The sequence below is a fragment of the Bos javanicus genome, chromosome 4 (genome assembly GCF_032452875.1).
Source record: "Bos javanicus breed banteng chromosome 4, ARS-OSU_banteng_1.0, whole genome shotgun sequence".
NCBI lineage: Eukaryota > Metazoa > Chordata > Mammalia > Artiodactyla > Bovidae > Bos > Bos javanicus.
The window spans coordinates 30061332-30084770 of NC_083871.1; the positions used below are offsets into that span (position 1 = coordinate 30061332).

At 37.6% G+C, this 23439-nt stretch overlaps 1 protein-coding gene across 1 annotated transcript in view; it reads left to right on the forward strand.

Moving 5' to 3' along the window:
* Nucleotides 1–8145, forward strand: part of ABCB5 (ATP binding cassette subfamily B member 5) — a 119423-nt gene extending 111278 nt beyond the window's left edge. Inside the window, exons 27-28 of the mRNA XM_061413675.1 lie at nucleotides 4850–4996; nucleotides 7087–8145. Coding sequence (XP_061269659.1) covers nucleotides 4850–4996; nucleotides 7087–7284 — 345 coding nt within the window. The 3' untranslated portion in view covers nucleotides 7285–8145. The remainder of the gene's footprint in view (nucleotides 1–4849; nucleotides 4997–7086) is intronic.
* The last annotated feature ends 15294 nt before the right edge of the window (nucleotides 8146–23439 follow it).

The following is a 23439-nucleotide window of genomic DNA, read 5'->3' on the forward strand; positions in this document are numbered from 1 at the left end:
ACAGTGCAGCAAAAAAATTTTTAAAAAGTATATGTGTATACCTACATTTATATATATACACACACACACTTACTTTTGATTAGAAGCAAGTTTGTATAATGTGGTTTTCTAGCTCACTTTAAAAGGAAATGCCAAAGGTTAGTAAGCATTGTATCAAACAATAATCTAATGCCCTGTTTTGGGAGAAGGATACTCTTTTATACTACTAGATCATCCCTCACCATCTCCTGTCCACATTAATTGGTTCCTCTAACTAGAAATGGGCCATTAATACAGTTTCCCTAACTTCAGTACGGTTCTGCATTACTAACTATAATAGAAGGAGTAACAAAATATTGTGACCCTATAGCTTTCCCTTTTTTAACCAAGACACTCACTGAATTATTGATTCAAGGATAGATTATTATCTACATAATCCTAATAGGGTTTTTCTTTAATTTATGTATGGTAAAATGCTATCCATTTTATATTTGTACCATTTGACTTTTACCGTTAAATTGTTTTTTATCTTTCATTCTTTTCATTGTACTATTTCTCAGATTTACCCAGAACTATATACTGCAGAGATTCAGCATTCTTTTTACAATCAACTTTGAGAATCATAATGTCATTTCCAAAAGAAAGAATAGCTTGTTTCTAAGTGTTTTAAAATAAAACTGTAGTTTACTTTCATATCACTCTTACCTGCAAAATATATAGAACCATAAAGAAATCTGGTGCCAAAATATCCTTTGGGAATAGGACAGGGAAATTACTAGTCTAGCAGTAATGTAAATAACCATTTGGAGTGGAGAAAGGACAGGGATTTTGGGAAATCAACTCGGAGCTATTTCCAGGGTTAAGTTATGAAGGTCTGAATTAATAAAGTAAAATAAAACAAGGAAAAGGATGTAAAAAATATCATAAAAGTGGAATTGTCAGGACTGAGCTTCAGGTTGTCTGTAGAAAGTGAGCAAGAAAGTACATAATACACTGGGCAGCTTTCTGGCATGAAAACACAAAGAGCATATGATGAGAGTACAAAAGCAGGAATGACGAAGTTTCACAGAAAACCACACAGAGGATATTGCTTTGAACTGGGTTTTGAAGAATGAGTAGTTCACTAGGCACAGGGAGCAACACCATTTTTAGGAGACAGAATAAGCTCATGCAGAAACACATACATGTGAAAGGGTTTTATGTGTTTGAGGGAAAATAAGTTTAAAGTTCTGAGCATAAAGTGGGGAATTAAGAATAAGCCACACAAATATGAGCATGGACTAAATGTGAAGGTTCTGAATTACCAGACTAAGTTTGGTCTCTGTTATTATTGGAAAGAGGAAACCGCTAGACGTTTTTACACAAAGAAGCGACATGATCGAATTTTTAAAGGAAAAAAAAAAAAAAATCATGTGAAGCTCAGCCTTTTGTTTGCTCATTCAAGAGACGCTGTGACCTCTGTGGCAATGGCCCAGACTACATGAAAGGGGCAAGTCTTGGTACATTACAACCTGGATGAGAGAAACTCAGGTCCATATTTTTCTTTCCCCCAGTTCCAATTTCCAAAAGTTCTTAAACGTCACACACTCCCCTCCACACACAAAGACCATATGTTTGAAGTAAATTTGTTGGGTGGTCAAAATGATGTGAGGTTTTATGTAGTCTTTATTAATCCTACTTAGAATGAATTGTCAATTATTTCTACATAAGTATTCACATATTTGATTACTGATTGCTACCCAGCCCTTTCTGAGGGTCTTAAATAATATATGTGTATGTGCTCAGTTGCTCAGTCATGTCTGACTCTTTGAGACTCTTTGAGACCCTGGTAGGCTACATTGTCCATGGAATTTTCCAGGCAAGAATACTGGAGCATGTTGCTATTTCCTTCTCCAGGGGATCTTCCCATCCCAGGCATCAAACCTGAGTCTCCTGTGTCTCCTGCACTGGCAGGCGAATTCTTTACCCCCAAAGCCTGGGAAGCCCAAAATAATATATATTGCATATTAAATATAAATAATGTATGATGTGTACAATTTATAGTATTTTATTCTAAAGTAAAGAAAAATAGAATTGTTAAGCAACTATAGCCCTGTGGGTTTCAGGTAAAGGATTATGGACCTGTCTGGCAGATCAAGGCTAAACTTCCCTGGCGGCTCAGATGGTAAAGCGTCTTCCTACAATGCAGGAGACCTAGGTTCGATCCCTGGGTCGGGAAGATCCCCTGGAGAAGGAAATGGCAATCCACTCCAGTACTATTGCCTGGAAAATCCCATGGACAGAGGAGCCTGGTAGGCTACAGTCCATGGGGTCGCAGAGTCGGACACGACTGAGTGACTTCACTTTAGAGTGTGCTAAGGGTAACAAATCTATGGTGTATGCCATGAATAGAACCTCCAGGCATTTGGAAATATCAGCCTGGGAGAGGAGTTCAGATAACACTGGCTTGGTCTTGAGGATCCCTGAGAAAAACATCAGATGTAGAAATCCCCTAGTGCCCACAATTTCACACAGTCAGCTCTCGAACCACTTCCTGGCTCCCATTGGAACCACCCTGAAACTCCTTTAAAGGGCCTGCAAGGAATCTCCAGCATGCAGTTGGTTTAGGATTAGACTCTATCTGATGTTCCTTCCAGGATCCAGTTGGTATTTAGACCCAGGTTTACACTGAACAGCTACTGCTTCTTGACTATCTCATAAAACAGGTGATTTCAGGGCACTCACCATCCTAGTGTTTGCCAGAAAACTGATTTAGATTTTCAGTTGAAACAGGAAAGAATGAAATCCTGTAGTTCTTCATTAGAAACAAACAAAAAGACAAAAACCTTCAGTTTAAGTGTCTGAAAATGTTTTTAGATTACTATTGAGACAACATGTATATTTATATTTATAATCTGTTCTGCTTGAAAGTGTTAGTCTTTCAGTTGTGTCCGACTCTTTATGATCCCAATGGACTGTAGACTGCCAGGTTCCTCTGTCCATGGAATTCTCCAGGCAAGAATACTGGAGTGGGTTGCCATTTCCTCCTCCAGGGGATCCTCCCCACCCAGCGATTGAACCTGTGTCTCCTGCATAGCAGGCAGATTCTTTACCATCTGAGCCACCAGGGCTTAATGATGGGCAAAAACATCTGAACTGTATTTTCATCCAGTTCATTCTTTGAGGCTTACATCTTCCTGAAAGCTAAAGAAAGCCAAGAAATGCAAAGTGATTTCTAAGCTAGTATTATATCTTCTTCAGCTGTAAGAGAAGAATCCACGTACAATTTAATCTAGACTGGCAGAAAGAACTAAAAGTCCGTTATCATTGCCACCAAATCCAGTTTTTGGCTTAAGATTGAATCCTCTAATTTAGATGGGAAACTTGCGGTGTGTGGATATGAACCGCTGAGTTTTACCTAATTATCTACAGCCCTGTGATTCCAGTTTTAATAAAATGTGTTTTAGGAGGAAAAGGCCCAGTGGGCTAGCAGTCTCAGGTAAAATCACAAAGAAAAAAGAATGAAGGTGAAGTCGCGACCGACTCTTTGCGACCCCATGGACTCTAGCCCGCCAGGCCTCTCCATCCATGGGATTTTCCAGGCAAGAGTACTGGATTGGGTTGCCATTTCCTTCTCCAGGGGATCTTCCTGACCCAGGGATTGAACCTAGGTCTCCCGCATTGCAGGGAGACACTTTGCCATCTGAGCCACCAGGGACTCTCCCAAAATCACAAAGGAGATAGCTGAAGTCTGTTTCCTTTGTAGACCATTCACAAAGGACACTCTTACTGGGCTTCAATAATTCAGACACCCATTGTTTGATATAAAGTAAGCAACTAAGCATTTTAAGTTGAAAAATGAGATTAAGGAGACATATCTGTTATTAAAGTTACTCACAAGCTCTGTCAAAACCCCCTCTGCTGGAGAAACACCTCCTGAAGGCAGCAAGGTGCAGAGGGAAAGGCAGTTGAATCAGGCCTCTCCAGGGTCCTAAGCTAAACAGTACATCATCACGTGCTGCGTTTCTCTATGATGATGCTACGGGATCCACCTTTAGAAGGTTGCACAGTTGGACTTACTTTCCCAGTGGAGCTGATCCACCCACACATCCTTGTTTGGGTACCAATGGCATGTATTTCTCAGACAACTGGCAAGGGCTAACAGAGAGCAGTATGAAACCCTGGAGGAAAGCAGAGTCAACAGGATAATGTAGAAAACAAGTGGGAGCCTGCTTGCTGATCCATTATGATTTAGATATGTGAGAAATTTCCTTTACCCTTCCATGGAGTGTAATACTGAAAAGGTAGTCATTAGTAAGTAGGAGAGTGTAGCAATTTGTGAAGTGCTAAATATCACTATCATGACCTGAAAAGTTGAATGGACTGTCTTAAGATGACGGCCTAACTTATTCCTAGGATGATACCTGCACCACTGAGAATGGCATCATGACACCTGGAGAAATGTGCCCACAGAGATTTAGTAAGAGCCACAGCTAGGGAACCCAATGACTTATTTTAAAATGTTACTTTAAATCATTTTGACCTGAAAACAGAAGATAATTTAACTTAATGGGGAAAGATTTGTGTTTACTGGGAACTTTTTCCCTAATTTTTTTTTTTTTTAATGCTTTAATTTGAACAATTCTTTTGTAGAAGCAAAATGGCAAAGGTCTACTGTTTGTGATCAGATTAGATATGTAAATGAAATGGTAGTGTTTACTGCTGGTTTAGCATTTATTTGCAACAAAGCCCAAGAATAGATTTCAGCACTTGTTGGGACACAAATTTTAGAGTAGCAAAATCTGAAATATTTAGATGGCTCTCGCCCACAGTTGCCATGTTAATTTAAATAACCAAGACTTGCTTTCTTAATTGCATGTTCCTGTAATAGAAATACAACACACACGTTGGACTGAAAGGAACACAGCTTTCTGGCGGCCAGAAACAAAGACTAGCTATTGCAAGGGCTCTTCTCCGTAAACCAAAAATTTTATTGTTGGATGAGGCCACTTCAGCTCTTGACAATGAGAGTGAAAAGGTAACTTTCTCTTCTTTCATCTCAGGATTAATAGGAAATATGAGAGTGGAGTATTTTGGAAGAAATTAAGGTCAGTTGGTGGAGAAAAAAAAGGCCTGGAGAGAACTGTAGTCATAGGGTCACCAGTTGTAATTAAGGTTTTGACCTTTATGTAAAGGTCAGAGGCTGGTGGGGAGGGGGGAGAGAGTTGGGGCACAAAGCATCTCGTGTGTTAGAAAGGTTTTCTCATTAGAATTGGTCTCATCATCAAAAGGGTCCCAATTCTTGAAATGCTTCTCCACTCAAGAAAAAAGCCCAAGGAAGATTACTTTCCTGTTTTATTATTATTCTAATGATACCAAACAAAATAATAAGGTAATCTACATATGTAAGAGAGTGATCTACACAGCAATGTTGGAGCCTGCTAGTTTCTCTACCTTCTTTAGAATATTTGCTCAGTTTGAAAAGGAAGTGAGTGAGTGGGTGAAGTCGCTCAGTAGTGTCTGACTCTTTGCGACCCCGTGGACTGTAGCCCCCCAGGCTCCTCCGTCCATGGGATTCTCCAGGCAAGAATACTGGAGTGGGTTGTCATTTCCTTCTCTATTTGCCCCCTTGAAAAGGAAACAAGGGGGCAAATAGACATGTAACAACAGGTGTACAGTTCAAGCTTCTTCTCATGTTTAATTTTACTATATTCTTGTCCCTTAGAAGTTCTTGCATATACAGTATGTTCTTGTTAAATGAAAGCTGGTTAAATGAATAATAATGTTCAATATTTATTAAGTGCTTATTATACACTACTATCTCAATCCTCACAACAGTTTGATTAATTATTTTTTACTATGTTCAATTTACAGATCAGCACACTAAGGCTTTAGAAAAAGTTAAGTAACTTCGTTAAATCCCTTGTGGCTCAGCTGGTAAAGAATCCATCTGCAATGCAGGAGACCTGGGTTCGATCCCTGGGTTGGGAAGATCCCCTGGAGAAGGGAAAGGCTACCCACTCCAGTATTCTAGCCTGGAGAATCCCATAGTCCATGGGTCCCAAAGAGTCGGACACGACTGAGCAACTTTCACTTTCACTTTAAATTCTAATAAAGTGCATCTGATCTAAGATCCCATGAGATTAATCACTACACAACTACTATTTGTAGATGATTATCATTCTTGATTTCCATGAGACAGTGTGTTATGAAAGAAAAAAATGGGACTTTTGGAATCAAACATATTTGGGCTGTAATTCTGGATTCATCAGTTACTAGCAGTGTGACCTAGGTCAAGTGACCTGAATTTTTCGAATCTTGGTTTATTTATCAGGAAAATGAAAATACTCCTTACAGAGATACTGAAATGATTTAAATGAGATAACCATCATTAGAATATTTTATATATTCAGCAAATAATCGGATTTTACCTTCTGCTTCCATTTCTTGCTTGTTCTTGTTTTGTTTTTGGCTGCACCGTGAGGCATGTGGGATCTTAGTTTCCCAAGCAGGGACTGAACCTGTGTTCCCTGTAGTGAGAGCACAGATCCTACCACTGGACCTACAGGGAATTCCCTTATTTCTCATATACATACAACATTATTACCTCTTTGTAGCTGAGATGCTGTTTTAGCTAGGACAGTTTTACAACTAAATTCTAAAAAGAAAAACAAACAAAAGAAACTATGAGAAGAAATGAAGTAAACAGACAATTGAGTATGGAAATACTACTTTCTGGGTTTGACTTTGAAACCACTTAAATACAAATAATGGCAATCCACTCTAGTACTATTGCCTGGAAAACCCCGTGGACAGAGGAGCCTGGTAGGCTACAGTCCATGGGGTCGCAAAGAGTCGGACACGACTGAGCGACTTCACTTTCACTTTCACATACAAATAACCATCTAACTTTTATTGTCACAAAAGCTACTCCAAATAAAAATCTTAATTAGTGTCTGTAATTACTTTTTCTAAATTTCTATTAAGATATTCCACAAATAAGGGTAGTTTCCTTGAAGATAAGCAAATAGACAATGAATGTTATTAGATTTCCTTAATCAATTTGACTTGGGCAAGTTTACTGGCATTTAACCAAAGCTAGCAATCACAGGTCCTTCTCTCTTTCAGGTGGTTCAACATGCCCTTGATAAGGCCAGTAAGGGGAGGACATGCCTAGTGGTGGCTCACAGACTCTCCACGATACAGAACGCAGATTTGATAGTGGTTCTGCACAATGGGCAAATAAAGGAACAAGGAACTCATCAAGAGCTCCTGAGAAATCGAGACATATATTTTAAATTAGTAAACGCACAGTCAGTGCAATGATTTTGTTGGAGTTAACACATATTTTGATCTTTGTGTATGCAAAGAAAGACTGCCTAAGAATTATTTGGTATGCTTTGATTTTGTTTATTGCATGTATCAATAGAATCATGCTATTCAAGTAGACACGTTTTGTTCACACACCATCTACCCTTCAGATTCTTAAAAGGAAACAAAAATTCATTTAAGTGAGATAATGCATATATCCTTCAATTTATAAAAAGCACACTTGCTTATAAAGCAATTTGCTGCAAAGTGCGTATTTTCCTATCAATTTCTGCTATAAAATTGGGAATATATTCCTAGAGGGAAAAATTACCCAACTAACTAAATTAAAAGATTTTAGCAAATAGTATGATGTAGTTGGACCTGTGGCATTGCAGGAAGAATGATTTGGAACATCCCAAATTTTCTAGCAAATATTAGAGTAATTTGAGCTGGTCCTTTTCTCCAAACCATCAGATGTTCTCTCACAGTATCTCTCAATGCTTCTCTCAGTGAATATCCACTATTACCCAAACTTTCATTATATCCTTTTGTCAAGAGGATAGAGAGAATTATAATGTAATTAAGAATGTAAAATTTTTGGCAGAATTGGGAAGTTATCTTCCACTTCAGTAAATGAAATAGTTTACATGATCCATTCTGAAGATTCCACTATTTCAAGCTTTGGGTTTGGCAGAGTAAGTCACAAGCTTACTCCATATATGAACACTTATTTACTTAAAGTAAGAGCTGCTTTTACTATGGTGAAAAAAATTTTAATGCCTTTATTATTATTAAATCAACTAATTTGTTTAAACTTTATATGTAATACATGTATGATTTTAAAATTCCACGTAAATAACAGTATTGATCAACTGAGTCATGTTTTACATTTACTTAAATATGTAATTTCATCCAGTGATTTTATGTCTATTCTTCACTGTATTTCTTTCTATTTACAGTGATACTTACAACCAGCCTCCCTAAAGTGCACTCTGCCAGTAATCTGAAATGTGAAAAAAATTAAAACCATTTGTGTTTTATGCCACACTTTAGAAAATGCAAAATAAAAATAGGATTGGGGGATTGAGAACCCGATTATTGTTTAAAGGCATTGGCATGAAAGCCTGTGGCCGCTTTGCTATGTGTGGATGTCGAGCTCTTGGTGGTTTCTCTTTCCTGAGTAAGGAGGGAGAGAGCAGTATGGTATTGGATATGCTAATTTCTCAGAGCAGGAGCAGTCCAGGCTTCAATTCTGTAATGCCTCCTAGATTAGAAATACCTGCCAAGCCTATATTCTCCTTGGGCTTAGCCACAGCAGTTCCACAGTCATACCTACAGATGTCAGTGAAACACTTTCTAATTAATAGCCCCGTCTAATATTGTATTTGTATTTCAAAAGATTTTAAAGGGTACTCCACAGGCAGAATTCTCTTAAAGCTACTGCCTTCACTGGAACAAGTAACCAGGCTGAGAACTGGGGTCCTGGATAGTATACAAGGATCTGTGGGGTTATCAGCTGATGAAGGCAGAAAGTAAGTAGAGACCAGTTGCTTTTAGTAAACATCACAATTTAAAAATTTTAAATTGCTGTATTATTTTAAAAATGGTTTTAAAATATAACCCAACCAACTCACTTTTTATCTTACCACTCCTTAAAACAAACGGTGGTGTGTTTTTATGTTCAGTAATCTTAGGTCATAGCTAATAACCTGGCTTTTAGCCTACTCAATGTATCGGTTTCATAGTATATACAGAGTGCTTTGCATATGACTTATTGTATGAAAATATTTTCTGTTAGTGTCCACTTGTGTGTTCCTTGTTTTAATTTGAGCTCTTATTTCCAGAGGATTACTGAAGTGGAATCATAAGTTGACTAGAAAATTCACTCATAAGAACTAGCCAAGGGAGGAAACTGGGAAAATTGGAAGTAATAGAAACTTAAAAGCTCATTTAAAAGACATAATTATTTTTTAAAAAATGCATGGATCATCAAATGTCTACATAGTAACCTCAAGCAACACAGCTTGCCTCCTTTTAGCAAAAGCACACTAATAAAGTCTGTATTACTTTTCTATTGCTGCTGTAACAAATTACCACAAATGCAGTGGATTAAAAAAATATACATTTGTTATCTGGCAATTCTCGAGAACAGAAGTCTAAAATCAGTCTCCATAGGCTCCAGAGACAGATCCATTCCTTGTTCTTTACCCATGCACCTCAGCATGCATCTCTCAGATCTCTGATTACTTCATTATACCTCCGTCTCTGCCTTTGCCCTTCTTCTCGTTCTCTTATATAAGGACCCTATGATTACACTGAGCCCATGTAGGTATCCAGGATAATTTTCCCATCTTAAAAAAAAGCATAGTATCTGTGAATACAATGTCTATCGAAATACACTGAAAAGCATTACCAATGTAATTGAATTTGTTAGGCATGTTTCCTTAATGATTTATACTTAATTATAAAGGTGCAGTTCAATCCTATTAAAATATTTTACTTTTAAAACTACTTGAGGAGCTCCTTAAAGATGTTTGAGATTTTAGAAAAGCAAAAGTTATAGACAATTCAGTGTGAAGAACTATAAATGAAAGCAATCACTGCTGCATTATTAAACTGAAGGAAAGAATGGTCTCGTAAACTGATCTGTGCTTCTGTAGATGTAGTAAATGATGGAATGCTATTCTTTATAAGCCAAGTAAAATTTTCTATTGAATGGAGGTATTTTGTTTGACCATCAGCTTTACTACAATCCAGTAATGTAATACATGGCTAAAATATTTTCTCCCCAGCTGAAAGTCAAGAAAAGATTCTAGGAAGATAGTTGAAGTTGTTAAATTACCAGAACATTCTGGACAATTGTACAGCAAAAAAGAAAAGGAGAGCAAGCAAGAGAAAGAATGAACTAGAAAAAGAGGGAAAAAACTATTTGAAAATACTCAAACAGTAAAGAATATAATAGACTCAAGGAATCAGCTTAGGACTGAAAGGAAAAAAATATTCCACCATGAAATCCTCAGAAAATGTAAAAAAAAAAAAAAAAAAACCCTACAAATTTAAATTTGTAGTTTCGTGGCCCTAGTTAAAGCAGAATTACTTTGCCTATATTAGTTTTATAAGTTCCTTTAGCCCCCACTTTCCTAGAACTAAATCCCCTAGGAAGAGAGGGTTAAGACCAGCATACAAGCCAAAAAGGAAAAGTCTGGCTCTTAAAGCATGGTATATACAGGACACCAAAGGAAATCAGGAGCAAGAAGGGGTCACCAAATAAGAGCTAGGTCAATAGGGCTCTCAAAGAGAAAGGGAAAAGAACCTCCAAAGTAACAAAGAGAATATCTTCCATTATAAAATGAAATGCTCCTGTCATTAGCATCCACAATAATAAGATCAATAATATAAAATAAGCTAATTTATAAGTTCCAGTTTTTATATACCATACATACTTTTTATACAGAACTTATAAAATTAAGTTCACATTCATTAAGCACTCATCCATCAGGCACTACGATTGAGCCTTATAGGCATTAACCTACTGACAGTAAGATTCTTTTATTCAAACTTTACCAAATGAGGCACAGATTAATTAAGGAATCTTCTCAAAGCAAACACCAAGGAAGTAACAGAATGAGGATTCAATTCAGAAAATCTGACTCTATAACCCACACTCAACTAACACATTACCCTTCTAAGATGGAACTGGAAGTCGTACTTTTGAATCATTTACATAGAAAATAGCTTGCTATGTGCCTCCGCCTTACACAGCAAAAACATAAAGGTGCATGGTTCCTCCCTGGTTAACATCTGATGTGAATCTAGATTTTTTTTTCCTGCCAACCCATACTCTGAAAAAAATTCTCATGCACAACCTAATTATGATTTGGAAGGCTTACAAATAAAGCTGCTATGGCAATAGCACATTCTCCCCACAATTGTTCAGTCTTCTCTACCTTCAGACACCAGTGCTCACAAGTGTAGAGGAAGATTAGACCCAAGGTGTACATAGACTGTCTCTCTCACTGTTGAATCACCCCTTCTATCTTTATTTTCAGGGTGTTTATCATAACTCTTTTGTTCCATTTACAGCCCACTTGCTGATGTATCATTCTTCTCTTTGGTTAAGATAAAAAAGATGTTGATAGCTGTATCATGCAAAAACTAAGACAGATTTACAAATGTTGTAACTGACAAAAAAAAAAGATAGTAACATACGCATTGGATAAAGTGTTGGCTAAGGTGGAGTCCATCAGAAGTGGTTTGGGTTTGCTCAATTGTACTGAGGCTCCTATTCATATGAATGACTTTCCAAATATTAGAAAATAAATACTGCTTCAGTAATAAAATTATTTTAAAGTGGGACATTAAATGATGTACTATAAAATTCCATCTATTTCCATATTAACAGAAGGCCTAAGACATTAGCCTAGACAAAATTAAAACATCTGGAGTGACCACTAGTATATCACAGACCCAGCATAGAAAAGTACAAACATCACAAAATTTTAATCATACACTTCTGAAATGTGAAGGACAACACCCTGGTAGTTCTTCTTTATTGGAATCTTCAGAGACATTCCAGTCTGTTGGAAAAGAGCCAACCTTTCTCCACGTTCATTTTTATCAAGGTTAGATAACAGAGTCAAAGATAAAAGACACTTTCTTTGACTTACTCAAGTAAAATTCCTCTAAAAACATGTGCATTTTAGTAGAACATACAAACTAAGGACTCAACAGTATACATCTACCTCTAAATCTTGAGTCAATTTACAGGTATCAGAGAGGTATTGAGATAAGTATATTCTTAAGATAAGATCCATAACCTGAATCAAATTCTCAAAGGGGTTTGTTAACAACAAAATTGAGAACCATTGTTCTAGAGCAGAATTTAAAAAAAAAAGACAAAACAGAACAAAAACTGTCTCTAAAACTAGCCACTTTAAATATAGGATTCATAAACAAAAGTTGTAAACTTGAGCATGGATAGAACAATTAATTAAATCCAGTAAGTGTTACCTTATTTTCTTTGTTGAAGTTTAGTTTTAGAAAGGCATAAGCTCTTGGATCCATTTTTTTTTTTTTTTTGGATGTATTCAAAATTTGTTATATATAGTTTAAAAAGGGGAGCAATTACTTTTACAAAAGTCTATTTAGCAACATCAGTGACTATCAGTTTATTATACACAAAAGAATATTTACATTTAGTTAATAATCAATTAACTTTATTTGGAGGATGAACTAATATTAACTTGTCCTCTTATAACAATTTTAGATTAAAAATAGATTGGGCATAATTCTGGGTAAATACATATACACACACAGACTAAAGTTTAAGCTATTTTAACACTTTGAGCATTTTGAAATTATAATGCGAAAATGCCTTCATACTGTTAAATTTTTAAATAGTTGATTTTAGTCATATGGTCAGAATGATGGGGTGATTTCTTTTCAAATGATTATTTTTTTCTTAAAGAAAGGACACAAGAAATATTTTACTCCTGTTTACAATAAGTTCTCAAATTATGTCAGTGATTCATAATAATGCTTAAGGCTTATTTTTAACCCAAAAGACTGAACACAAAGTAGGCATTTGGTATTTGTTATTTTTTAAAATTTTTGAACAACAGCAAATGTATCATTTAAAATATCACTATGAGATATTGTTATCTCTACTACAAGCTGAGGCTATATTAGAGATATGATGTATGTCCAATCTACTCACCCTCTTCTTCCTTCTCTTTTCCCAGTAACTCAAGGGTTTGACTCTTTAATGGTTGTATTTAAGCATTCCTTTCAAGGGCTAATGAATATGTCATGTAGTTATTACTTCAAGCTTGTTAAGGAATAATTATGTAAAAAACTTTTTAAAAAACTTAGAATTCATTAGTGATTATGTAGACCTTACTTTATTCTTGGACATTATTTCTCCAGTGGCCATAAAATATCAAAATTTTAAAATAGATCTTTCTGTCCTGCTAAAATGGCTGACTCAAACTCATTATCTATGGTGACCATGAATTAGTTGAATGAGTGAGTGAAAGTCGCTCAGTTGTGTCTGACTCTCTGCAACCCCATGGACTGTAGCCTGTCAGGCTCCTCTGTCCATAGAATTCTCCAGGGAGGAATACTGGAATGGATAGCTGTTCTCTTCTTATGGGGATCTTCCCAACCTAGGGATCAAACCCAGGTCTCCTGCATTGCTGGCAAACTCTTTACCATCTGAGCCACCATGGAATGAAATAAGTCTCTTTAAAGATCAAATCTGTGGCTTCATGCAGCCAGAGGCCCTAGCTAATTCAGCTTAAAAAGTAAACTATTAAAATTATAAGTCATTTTTTGGGACTATCCTATAGACTCATTTTTTTTTTAACTTTTCAAACAGTTACAGCTCACATGTTCAAGTGAATCTATACTTAGAACTATGTGACAGTGCAAGACAAGGTTCACACTTAGTTGGGAAATACAACTGGTTGTTTCCCCAAAATTCTTTTGTAAAATGATAGCATGCATTTATGTTCCACTCTGCCCACTTACCGCAATTAAGCTGGTACCAACAAAAGGAAACCGATCTGCAGGTTTCACCTTAAGGGAACTGTATGGTGCAAAGACTGAAAAGGAGTTTCTGCTTCCAGAGCCAACACTGTTTCTCCAGTGTTCTTCTCTGGCCCAGATCATCTGCTTGATTTTGCAACCACGTGGACGATCATTCAGGAAAGGGCATAGCCATGGAAGGACAATTTACAAAAGAGAGAATAAAAACAGCAAACACACATGGCGAAGAAAAGTTTAGGAATCTGAAATATATGACTTAAAGCAATAATGAGAGTCATTTCTTTCTTATTAAATGAACAAAGAATTCAGTGCACTTAAGGCCAGTTCTTTCAACTGCTGTTTCCTGAAGTATAAACTGCTATATACTTCAGGGACAGTAATCTGGTCATCCTTATCTAGTCATTAAAATGTTCTTATCCCAAAAATTCTCTCCTCTTTTAGTATCCTAAGGAAATAATCAGAAATTAGAACAAAAAGTCATACATAAGGATGTTCAATCATTTGGGAACAACCAGATGCCCAGTATTAGGGAAGTAGTAAAATTTTGATATATGGGGTCCATAACCACTGAAAATTGCATTTGCAGATAACTTTTAATAGTGAGGAAAATTAATTTTGATATTAATGAGGAAAAAGTAAATTATACTCATATAAAAATCACAAAGAAAAAAATTATAAGACATAATGTATCTCAGAAGTGGGTTTAAGGTATTTGTTTTCTCTGCTTCTTCACAATTTCTTGTATTTTCTAGAATATCTTCAGTGAGGCTCTCAGTTCAGTTCAGTTCAGTTCAGTCGCTCAGTCGTGTCCGACTCTTTGCGACCCCATGAACTGCAGCACGCCAGGCCTCCCTGTCCAAAACCAACTCCCGGAGTTCACTCAAACTCACGTCCATCGAGTCGGTGATGCCATCCAGCCATCTCATCTTCTGTCGTCCCCTTTTCCTCCTGCTCCCAATCCCTCCCAGCATCAGTGTCTCTTCCAATGAGTCAACTCTTCGTGAGGCTCTAATAGTCTCCAAAAACTGAAGTTTCAAACTTTGTTGAAATGGAAAGTCTTTGGATTAGGATGGAGGTAATATGTTTTGACAAATTTGCATTTGTATATGAATGCCTCCCTTAAAAGTCACAGAGGTAATTATATTTTTAAAAATTAACCAAAATGAATATCTAATTAGCTTTATAAAACAAAGTAAAGTGGAGGGGCAAGTAGGGCACTTTGTGAAAACTTGCCTACAATTTAATTTTCAGGGAGTGCTACCATCAAGGCAGCCTCCTAAATAAATTTTCCTACACTTCCCACTTAGCCATTACTTCCCGACCTTTAGAGTAATAGCTTAACTGTCTGATAAAAGCAGCTACCTTTAAAGTCTGGGCTTTTGATAAATTCCTTGTTTATGAATAAAAGACTGCCTGTATTGTTCTTAATGATTTATCTCATTGGTATACATGGCCTGTTAATGTTGTCTTTACTTACTCTTTGCGCTGTGTGAAAGCAACATGGATAAACCAGATGCCAGGTTCACTGTCCCCCCTCACACTTATTTATTATTATTAGCCTGTATTGTATCTAAGCTACATAGAATTTTACTCATTATTTTTAGGAATAATCACAAATAATAACTGCCAAGAGATAGGAAATTGTTAGAAAAATTAATAGTATAAATGAATCACAAGGAGGAAAACTATTATATTAGGATAATGGATTGCTTCTGGAGAAAATGTCATGAATAAATAAGTGGATATTACCTTTATGTCCTACAGCAATACTTCCACAGAAGGAAAAACAAACTCTCCTAGTAGGAAGAACTTTAACTTCTAGTTACTTATAATTTATAGACCATCTGGCAAATGAATTCCATATGCAGTACTGCTGCTACAACTTATACATGACTTCTGGAGATACAGGAATCCACATTTATACAGTTTGCTGCTGCTGCTGCTGCTAAGTCGCTTCAGTCGTGTCCGACTCTGTGCGACCCCATAGACGGCAGCCCACCAGGCTCCACCGTCCCTGGGATTCTCCAGGCAAGAACACTGGAGTGGGCTGCCATTTCCTTCTCCTTATACAGTTTAGGTAAGAGCAATTAAGTAGGTGTAAAGTACCTGGGGAGCAGAATTTGCAAGAGCAAAAGTTTACTATAGGGTCTTAAATGCATGAATCTAATGACTAGAAGTTAGGGTGATTTTTTAGATATCTCCTTTTTATAACATTAATATTAGAAAGAAGAGTGCACACATCAGCATAATATTACTTTCTTGAAAGCTAGGTAAATGTAGATTCTTAGTATGGCAAAGTAATACTCGCATTATTCTAAATGTATAAGGAAAGTCCAGTTTGAAGCCAAACAAGCTGAAAAATAAAAAACAGAAAAGAGGAAAACCAATTTTATATTTATATTTTCATCCTACACGTAACAAGTAAATTTTAACTTTATTATGTCATGTACTTCCATTTTAAATAGTATGGAATGCTATCTTTAGCATTTTCATGAACAAGCAGAAGTTATTTTATATTTATATTGCCTTTTATTTTTAGATTTATCCTTATAAATACATGAATTTCATTTAAAAAAAGGAAAAATAAATAATCAGGACACCCAGTTAAATCTGAATTTTAAAAAAGCAACAAATCATGCTTAGTATAATTATGTCCCAAATATTACATGGGACATACTTACACAAATAAAATTATTTGTTGTTTATCTAAAACACCAGTGTAACTGGATTTCCTGTATTTTATCTAGCAACTCTATATAAAATTAAAATATATATTAAATAAAGAATACTTCCTTTTTATGAAACTGCTTATAATCTCACTTAAATGAGACAAAGATCCAAGCAAATGTATTGCTCCATGGAAACACATTTATCTGTGTTTAAAAAAAGAAGAAAGAAAAATCATTAAGTTTCAAAGCTTTCTATATGCTGACAAACTCAGTTCCTTAGTAAAAGTGTTCCTAAAATTTAACTTGGAAAACAGGAAATAAATAGAATCAGTATATTATTACAAGTAATGAGTAAATAAGTAATTTTAAATTGCAGGACAAAAAATAGTTCTAGGCTACAAGTAGAACATTGCTAACAATAATTGCATTATAATTTTAAGTGAAACCATCAACTGTGAAAATTTAATCTGATGTTTTCATACATGAAATAAAAATGAAAACTGAACTAGATATTTTCATAGATTTTAACTATTAAAGAATTTTAAAAAATCTTTTTATTCTAAGAAAAAATATTTTAAAAACACACCCCTGTAGAGTAGCTTTCTACGTAACTTGTTTATTAATGTAGTATATAGCCTCTGCATAGACAAGGGAGAAGGCAATGGCACCCCACTCCAGTACTCTTGCCTGGAGAATCCCATGGATGGAGGAGCCTGGTGGGCTGTAGTCCATGGAGTCTCTAGGAGTCGGACACGACTGAGCGACTTCCCTTTCACTTTTCACTTTCATTCATTGGTGAAGGAAATGGCAACCCACTCCAGTGTTCTTGCCTGGAGAATCCCAAGGACCGGGGAGCCTGGTAGGCTTCCGTCTCTGGGGCCGCACAGAGTCGGACACGACTGAAGCAACTTACCAGCAGCAGCAGCATAGACAAGTTGACTATAAGAAGTTGAACAAAAAGAAGTCAGCATTTTCCTAAGCTGCAATCTATCACTGACAGATATGCAGTGCGACATTTGTTTACTTTAATTCTTTATTTAAAAAAATTATATACCAATATTGATTTCCTGGATGTGATAAATACACCATCATAATGTAAGATGTTATTAATAGAGAAAACTACTAGAGCTCACTATACTGTTCTAAAATTATTCCAAAATGAAAAGTTTATTTAAAAAAAAATGAAGTAAAAAAATGCCACTGCTTTTGGATTATAAAAATACTAAAAGTCATTCTAAACCTCTTCACAGACATAAATACTATTTCTTTACAATAGGAATCACTATTATATTCCACTTCTGAAACATTTTCTCTGCAAAACAACAGGCAGAATTTTAAGAATGGAACACTTCACAGATTCTGATTTTCTTGGGTATACATAGTAAAACATTCAAGTGAACATGTCACTAAGCAAAGTATGTTCACATTTAATAATTACACCATATACTAAATAAATTATATCATATACTTTCTACAAAGTATATGCAACTAAAGAATATATAATGTTCTATTGCCAAAATATTTTCAAGGCTGTTTTATTCCCTTATATTCCTTACTATTACAACAGTCAATTGTGATAATAAACTAAAGTATGTCACTACTGAGGGCATAGACAATATGATACATGTATATCATACTCCAACATAACTGCTACAGTTTTAAACCAAATAGTTATGTACTGGGAAAAAGAGAAAAACTCAATTTGCCTAACAGTACAAAGGACACTGAATTGTCATCTGCAAGCATCTTACTTTCTTAAAGGTTTAAGAGAAACAGAATTTAATATTAGAAAAATGATTATTTTTCCTTAAACTGAGACTTCATATATTTGTAGTCAAATTCTGTTAAGAGTGTATATATATATATATATATACACACACACACACATACATACATACATATACACAACTTGATAATATTGATTCACTAAATCAATGTGAATAACTCTTAAATTCACTTCCACTTACTGGTTCCCCTCTCCTTACAAAGGTCATTGTTTGTTTAATTGAAAGGGGAAAGTGCTTATGAAAAAAAAAAAAAGCCAAAATAAGGGACAGGTATGTAAAAGAGAAACGAAATATTGATCGGTACAGAAGAATGAGCACAAAACTTCCTGAAATGATGGGAAACCTGATGATAGGGTACTTGAATAATTAGGGATATTAAATTGGGTGCAGAATTGGGCAGTACAATCTTTATTTTCAGTTGAAGTAGACAATCACCTGAACTCTGGGGGAGGTGGAGGGCATAACATCTACTTTCTTTCTTTCTTCTGTTTTGGTGCTTAAAATGGAGTGGCTAAAAATCTTAAAACTGGAAGGATCAGTCCCCTTCAAAGATATAAAGATAACCCTAGGTAAATTACTGAGTTTTTTTCTAACATTCACAAGGAGTATAGAGTGAAATGAACATAATGTAAATCAACTCATTGTTTGGGCACTTTCAAATTAGTTGCCAAGAAAGGAGTGAAAACTTGATAAGCAGGCTCCAGTTTCCATGTGTTAAGAAATCTTAAAACTGTGGGAGCACAATAAATTTAAAAGGAAGAAAAGTAAACAAGGAAAATGCTAAGCAGTGAAACACTGATGTGAACAGGGTATAAAGGATTTTCTTTAAAGAAAAAGCTATAAAGAGTTCCATTGTGCTTTTAAATTACAAATTTGGATTTCTTTGATTTAAGCTGAGTCTGATTTTAAAGTATGTGTCAGAATGTCCTGATCCATTTAAATATTCAAACTGTTGATGCTATTTCTTACCTATCTTGGGGGAAAATTAAATATAAATCAAAATCTTAAGGAAGTCCACATTTTCAAATAGGTAAATAGCTATTTTGAATGAAGCAACAAAGTAGTATGCTTTTTATCCTCTCCCTCTGGCACAGAAAGTGCACTTCTGAACCGCAAACCAGGTATGTTCAGACCACTGACTGCAGCAGTTCCAGGTCTTGAGCCTTTTTCTCAAGAACCAAGCAAAAAACGCACAAATTCACTAAAATAAGTGACAAGAGAAAGCAGGCAAATCCCAGGTGGCTTGTCTGCCTTTTTCCAGGAAAAATGTGGCCTCAGCTTTCATGAATGTATATTTTGTCTTGATAGGAATGCATATTTAATCATCAAAGCAAAAATTTTTACACTCAAACATAAGATCCTTTAGTAGAGATTTTTAAAGTTTTTTTAAGCCACAAATAAAACTTAAATTTAAAAAGTGATGCCAAACTGTTTTGCAGGCACAAGAAAGGTGAGAGCAGGGAAAGATTAGATCATCCAGACGGGGACTTTGAAAGACACTTGTAGTTTACTTGTGAAGCTTCATTTAGCATTGAGGTACAGGGGAAATGCTGTTCCTGGTGACAGCGCAGTGGGAATTCCCACTCCAACAACCCATGAAATGTTACTGCATAATTATTCACCTTCTGAGGCCCATTAGAACTTATCAGCAGAGAAAGAAATTTAATTTAAACTCACCCCTCGGTGGTAAAGAATGACCGAGACACGAGATCAAAGCCGGAAGCTCTGTCCTCCAGTGGTTTGCAACACCTAGGCACAATAGGGTGAGAGAACGCGACATTCCAGCACTTTCCGGCTTTCCGGACCCTGGAGAGAGGGGTGGAGGTGGGGGCTTCCACACCGGCTGGTTTGAGGGAAGGACTCCGGAGGTGGATGTGTCAAATACACCCTTGAATTCCAGAAGGCCAGGCTGCTTCTACCCTGAGGCTTCAGGGGCTTTTCGAGAGAGGCCCAAACTGCAGACCAGTTAAGCCATTCCTCTCCCTTCCCTGCTACTGGGATTGCGGGTCAGTGGTGCCGGTGGATTTAACCACAAACTGGACATGATTGGAGCCATAGCACACGCAGGTGTGCAGCTCTGCGAACTCTTGAATATTGAAGCAGACGCTTAGATTGCAGCACATCACAGGGCACTTTAAAAGCCTGTAGATGGTGCATGCATAACCAAAAATAAACTCCAAATTTAATCCCTGGCATATCTAGAGAGTACAAAGTGGAACTCAGATCCAAACCTACTGAGAGGGGCCTCTGTTCCTCAGTCCGCCCCAGGGAGCACCAGGTACATTCTCAAAGTAAAGATGATCTTTAAAGGAAGTATGGTACTTTTTCTGAAGGACTGACCCGTTCCTCCCTTCAGATGTCACCAAAATACGGGGCCGGGAGAATACTGCTGGCACTCCTCAATTATTCAGCTGCCAGAAGCGTGGACGGGCAAGAAGGGAGAGGAAGAAGCCCAAAAGAGGTTGTTGGGTTTTAGGTACAACGCAGCAAAGACAAGTTGAATCAGCTCAACAGGTACAGTGATTATGTATCTATATATACCTGTCGATAAGATTCTCTTCTAGGTCGTCATTTAAGTGGCTAAACTGTTCTTTTGATTCCTGAAATCAAAAATCACAGTCAATCGGTCCTGATTTTGCTTCCCTTATGACAATAGTGTGAGAAAAGGTGCACAAATTCCTTCATTTGAGTCCGGCAAACCCTTAATAAAATGACAAGAGTAGCAGTTTATTAAACTGCTACAGGGCCAGAAACGGGTAAGAGACAAGCAAAAGTGAACAGAGTACTTTAGCCAGAAAAGAGCACAGTCGATGCTATACCAAAGAAATCCAACAGGTTCAGGAAGAAGGATCTTGGCCCGCCACGCCGCGGTAGGCCCGGGTAGCACCGGCAGGACGAGGCACTTGGCCTGCCATACCGGGATAGGGTGGGATAGAGGCCCGAGGGTCCCGGCGCTCGGATGGCTAAAGGCAGTGGGCGGATGCTGGTGATTTGGCGAGCAAAAGGAGGGAATCCGCCCATCCCAGGCCCGCCGGCTTCTTTTGAGCCGGGAAGTGAGCGCAGGAGAAGTTCACCCGGCGATTCCCGCGATGGGTTCGCGCGGGGCCAGAGAGGCTCCGGGAAGCGCGAGCTGGTTGGGCCGGTGTCGGCCGCGGCTGGCGCGCTGCAGGACGCGCACGGGGCACAGGGTGGCGCTCGCTGTCCGTGCAGCGGGAGGAGGCGGCCGCGGTGCCTTTGTGTGCGCGGGCGCCGCTTGCGGCGGCTCGGCTGGCAGCACAAGGGGGAATGCGGGCGGGTACGGTGGTCCGGGATAGACCCGACTGCCGCCCTACCCTTCGCTGCAGCTCTTGGGTGGACAACGCAGCTCGTCCGCTCAAAAGCTTCCGGGGAATCGGAGAGGCTTTTTGAGAGCAGCTGGCAAGTCGAGAAGGGAAAGGAAAGAGGAAGTAGCGTTTAGAGAGGCTGGAAAACTCTCTTGGGCTCAACACATCGCCTTGAATTCACTGAAACAGAATAATGGCAACTTTGGGCAGCCCAAACTCAGCCTCGAGCCCCGCAAGAGAAGCAGCGGGTGTCTCCACCTTCCCTCCCGCGCAAGAAATGGCTTGTCTGAGAAGTAAAGTTAGGGAATGGGCTTAGAAGAAATTCCCCAAATGGACAGGAAAGAACAACAGTGAAAAGCAGCAGTTTTGAGCGGGCGCTTCATTCCCGGTTCTCAGTCATCCTCCAGCTCCCTTCGCTGTCTCTGGAGCTCTAGAAGCCCCGACTGTCGTTAGGAATCGAAGCAAAATGTATTTAAGGCTGCTTCCTCACCGCCAGGAGACTCCGCAGGAAATTAAATTAAATTAACACGCGCCCAGGGACCAAAGAAAACAGATACCAGCCCCAAACCCCCTCCCCCCGCTAAGCAAATCAACACTTCAGCGTACAGGGAATGCGGCGAACCTAGAGATGGCCACTGACGCGCATCCCCTTAAACCTTAGCGGCTGGAGCAAGGAATTATCGGCTTTCCTTTAATCCGGAAGCAGGGAATAAATAGGGCGGAAGCAAATTCTGAATCTTAATTTTTAAACAACAGCAACAATTGTATATCGAGCAAAGTCTTCAAAAGATACCACCCAGAATAACAATCCTAACTTAAAAATGAGTACACTTCACTCCCACTGATCCTTTACTTAACACGATTTTCTTTCAAGACAGTGATAGAATTAATCTGCTTGTCTACTTTTTAAAGAAAAAAAAAGGGGGGGGGGGAACAACATAAAAATCACATTTTTAAAAGAGAGAGGGGCTTGATCATACCTGAGTTTTTCTTAAGGGTGTAGGGAGAATAATAATGCCTGTTTGGACAGAAGCTGTAAAAGTCAGCAGTAAATTTTAAACCCCAGTTTATTCAAAATATCTACCTCAAATTAACCCCTCTTTGAGGCTATTTGAAAAATTGAGCAAAATGTAGAATTTCTCTACCAGTTTAGGCAACCAGAGAAAAATCAAATCTACACTCTCGCTCCCCCCAAAGTTCCTGCCTTAATTTACCAGCCTAAAAGATTAACTGACCTTTGAGCTAATCCTCTAAAATAGAATATTTATTTTAAAAAAATTCCTCCACAGGTCCTCTGTAACATTCCATTCAATAATCTCAACAAAAGATCCATGGGGAGATGAAAATGTAGATGGCAGGATTATCGATTTGTCCGCTCAGGAGTCCAGTCTCATCATATGCTTGTCATTAATTTTTAATTTCAGCATTCTGTCCCCAATGGGAGCCCCATTGAGAAGTTATGCCAAGACTGGGGTAAGATGAGAGAGGAAGGAGGACAAATCCATCCAGGAACTTTTTCTAGTATCAGTTAATAAAGAAGAGTACCTCATCACATTTGCTTAAATTGTGTTAGCTTAAACAAATTTTTTGCTGATAGTCCATCTCAACAAATCATAGTCATGTTCCTAAGCAAAAGACATCATCCAAAAAGAAATTGAACCAGAACAGGAGAAAGCAGGGTAAGGAAGAAACACTCAAGTTTGGGGACGAAATGAAGCAGGTTAACAGAAAAGCTGGACTCAGCTGCAGCCCTATTCCAGTCTCCTGAGGGTGGACTGATATATGCTGGCCTGACTGTGGGTCAACAACTAGTTTAACTCTACCTTGATCTGCAAGACTGGAAGC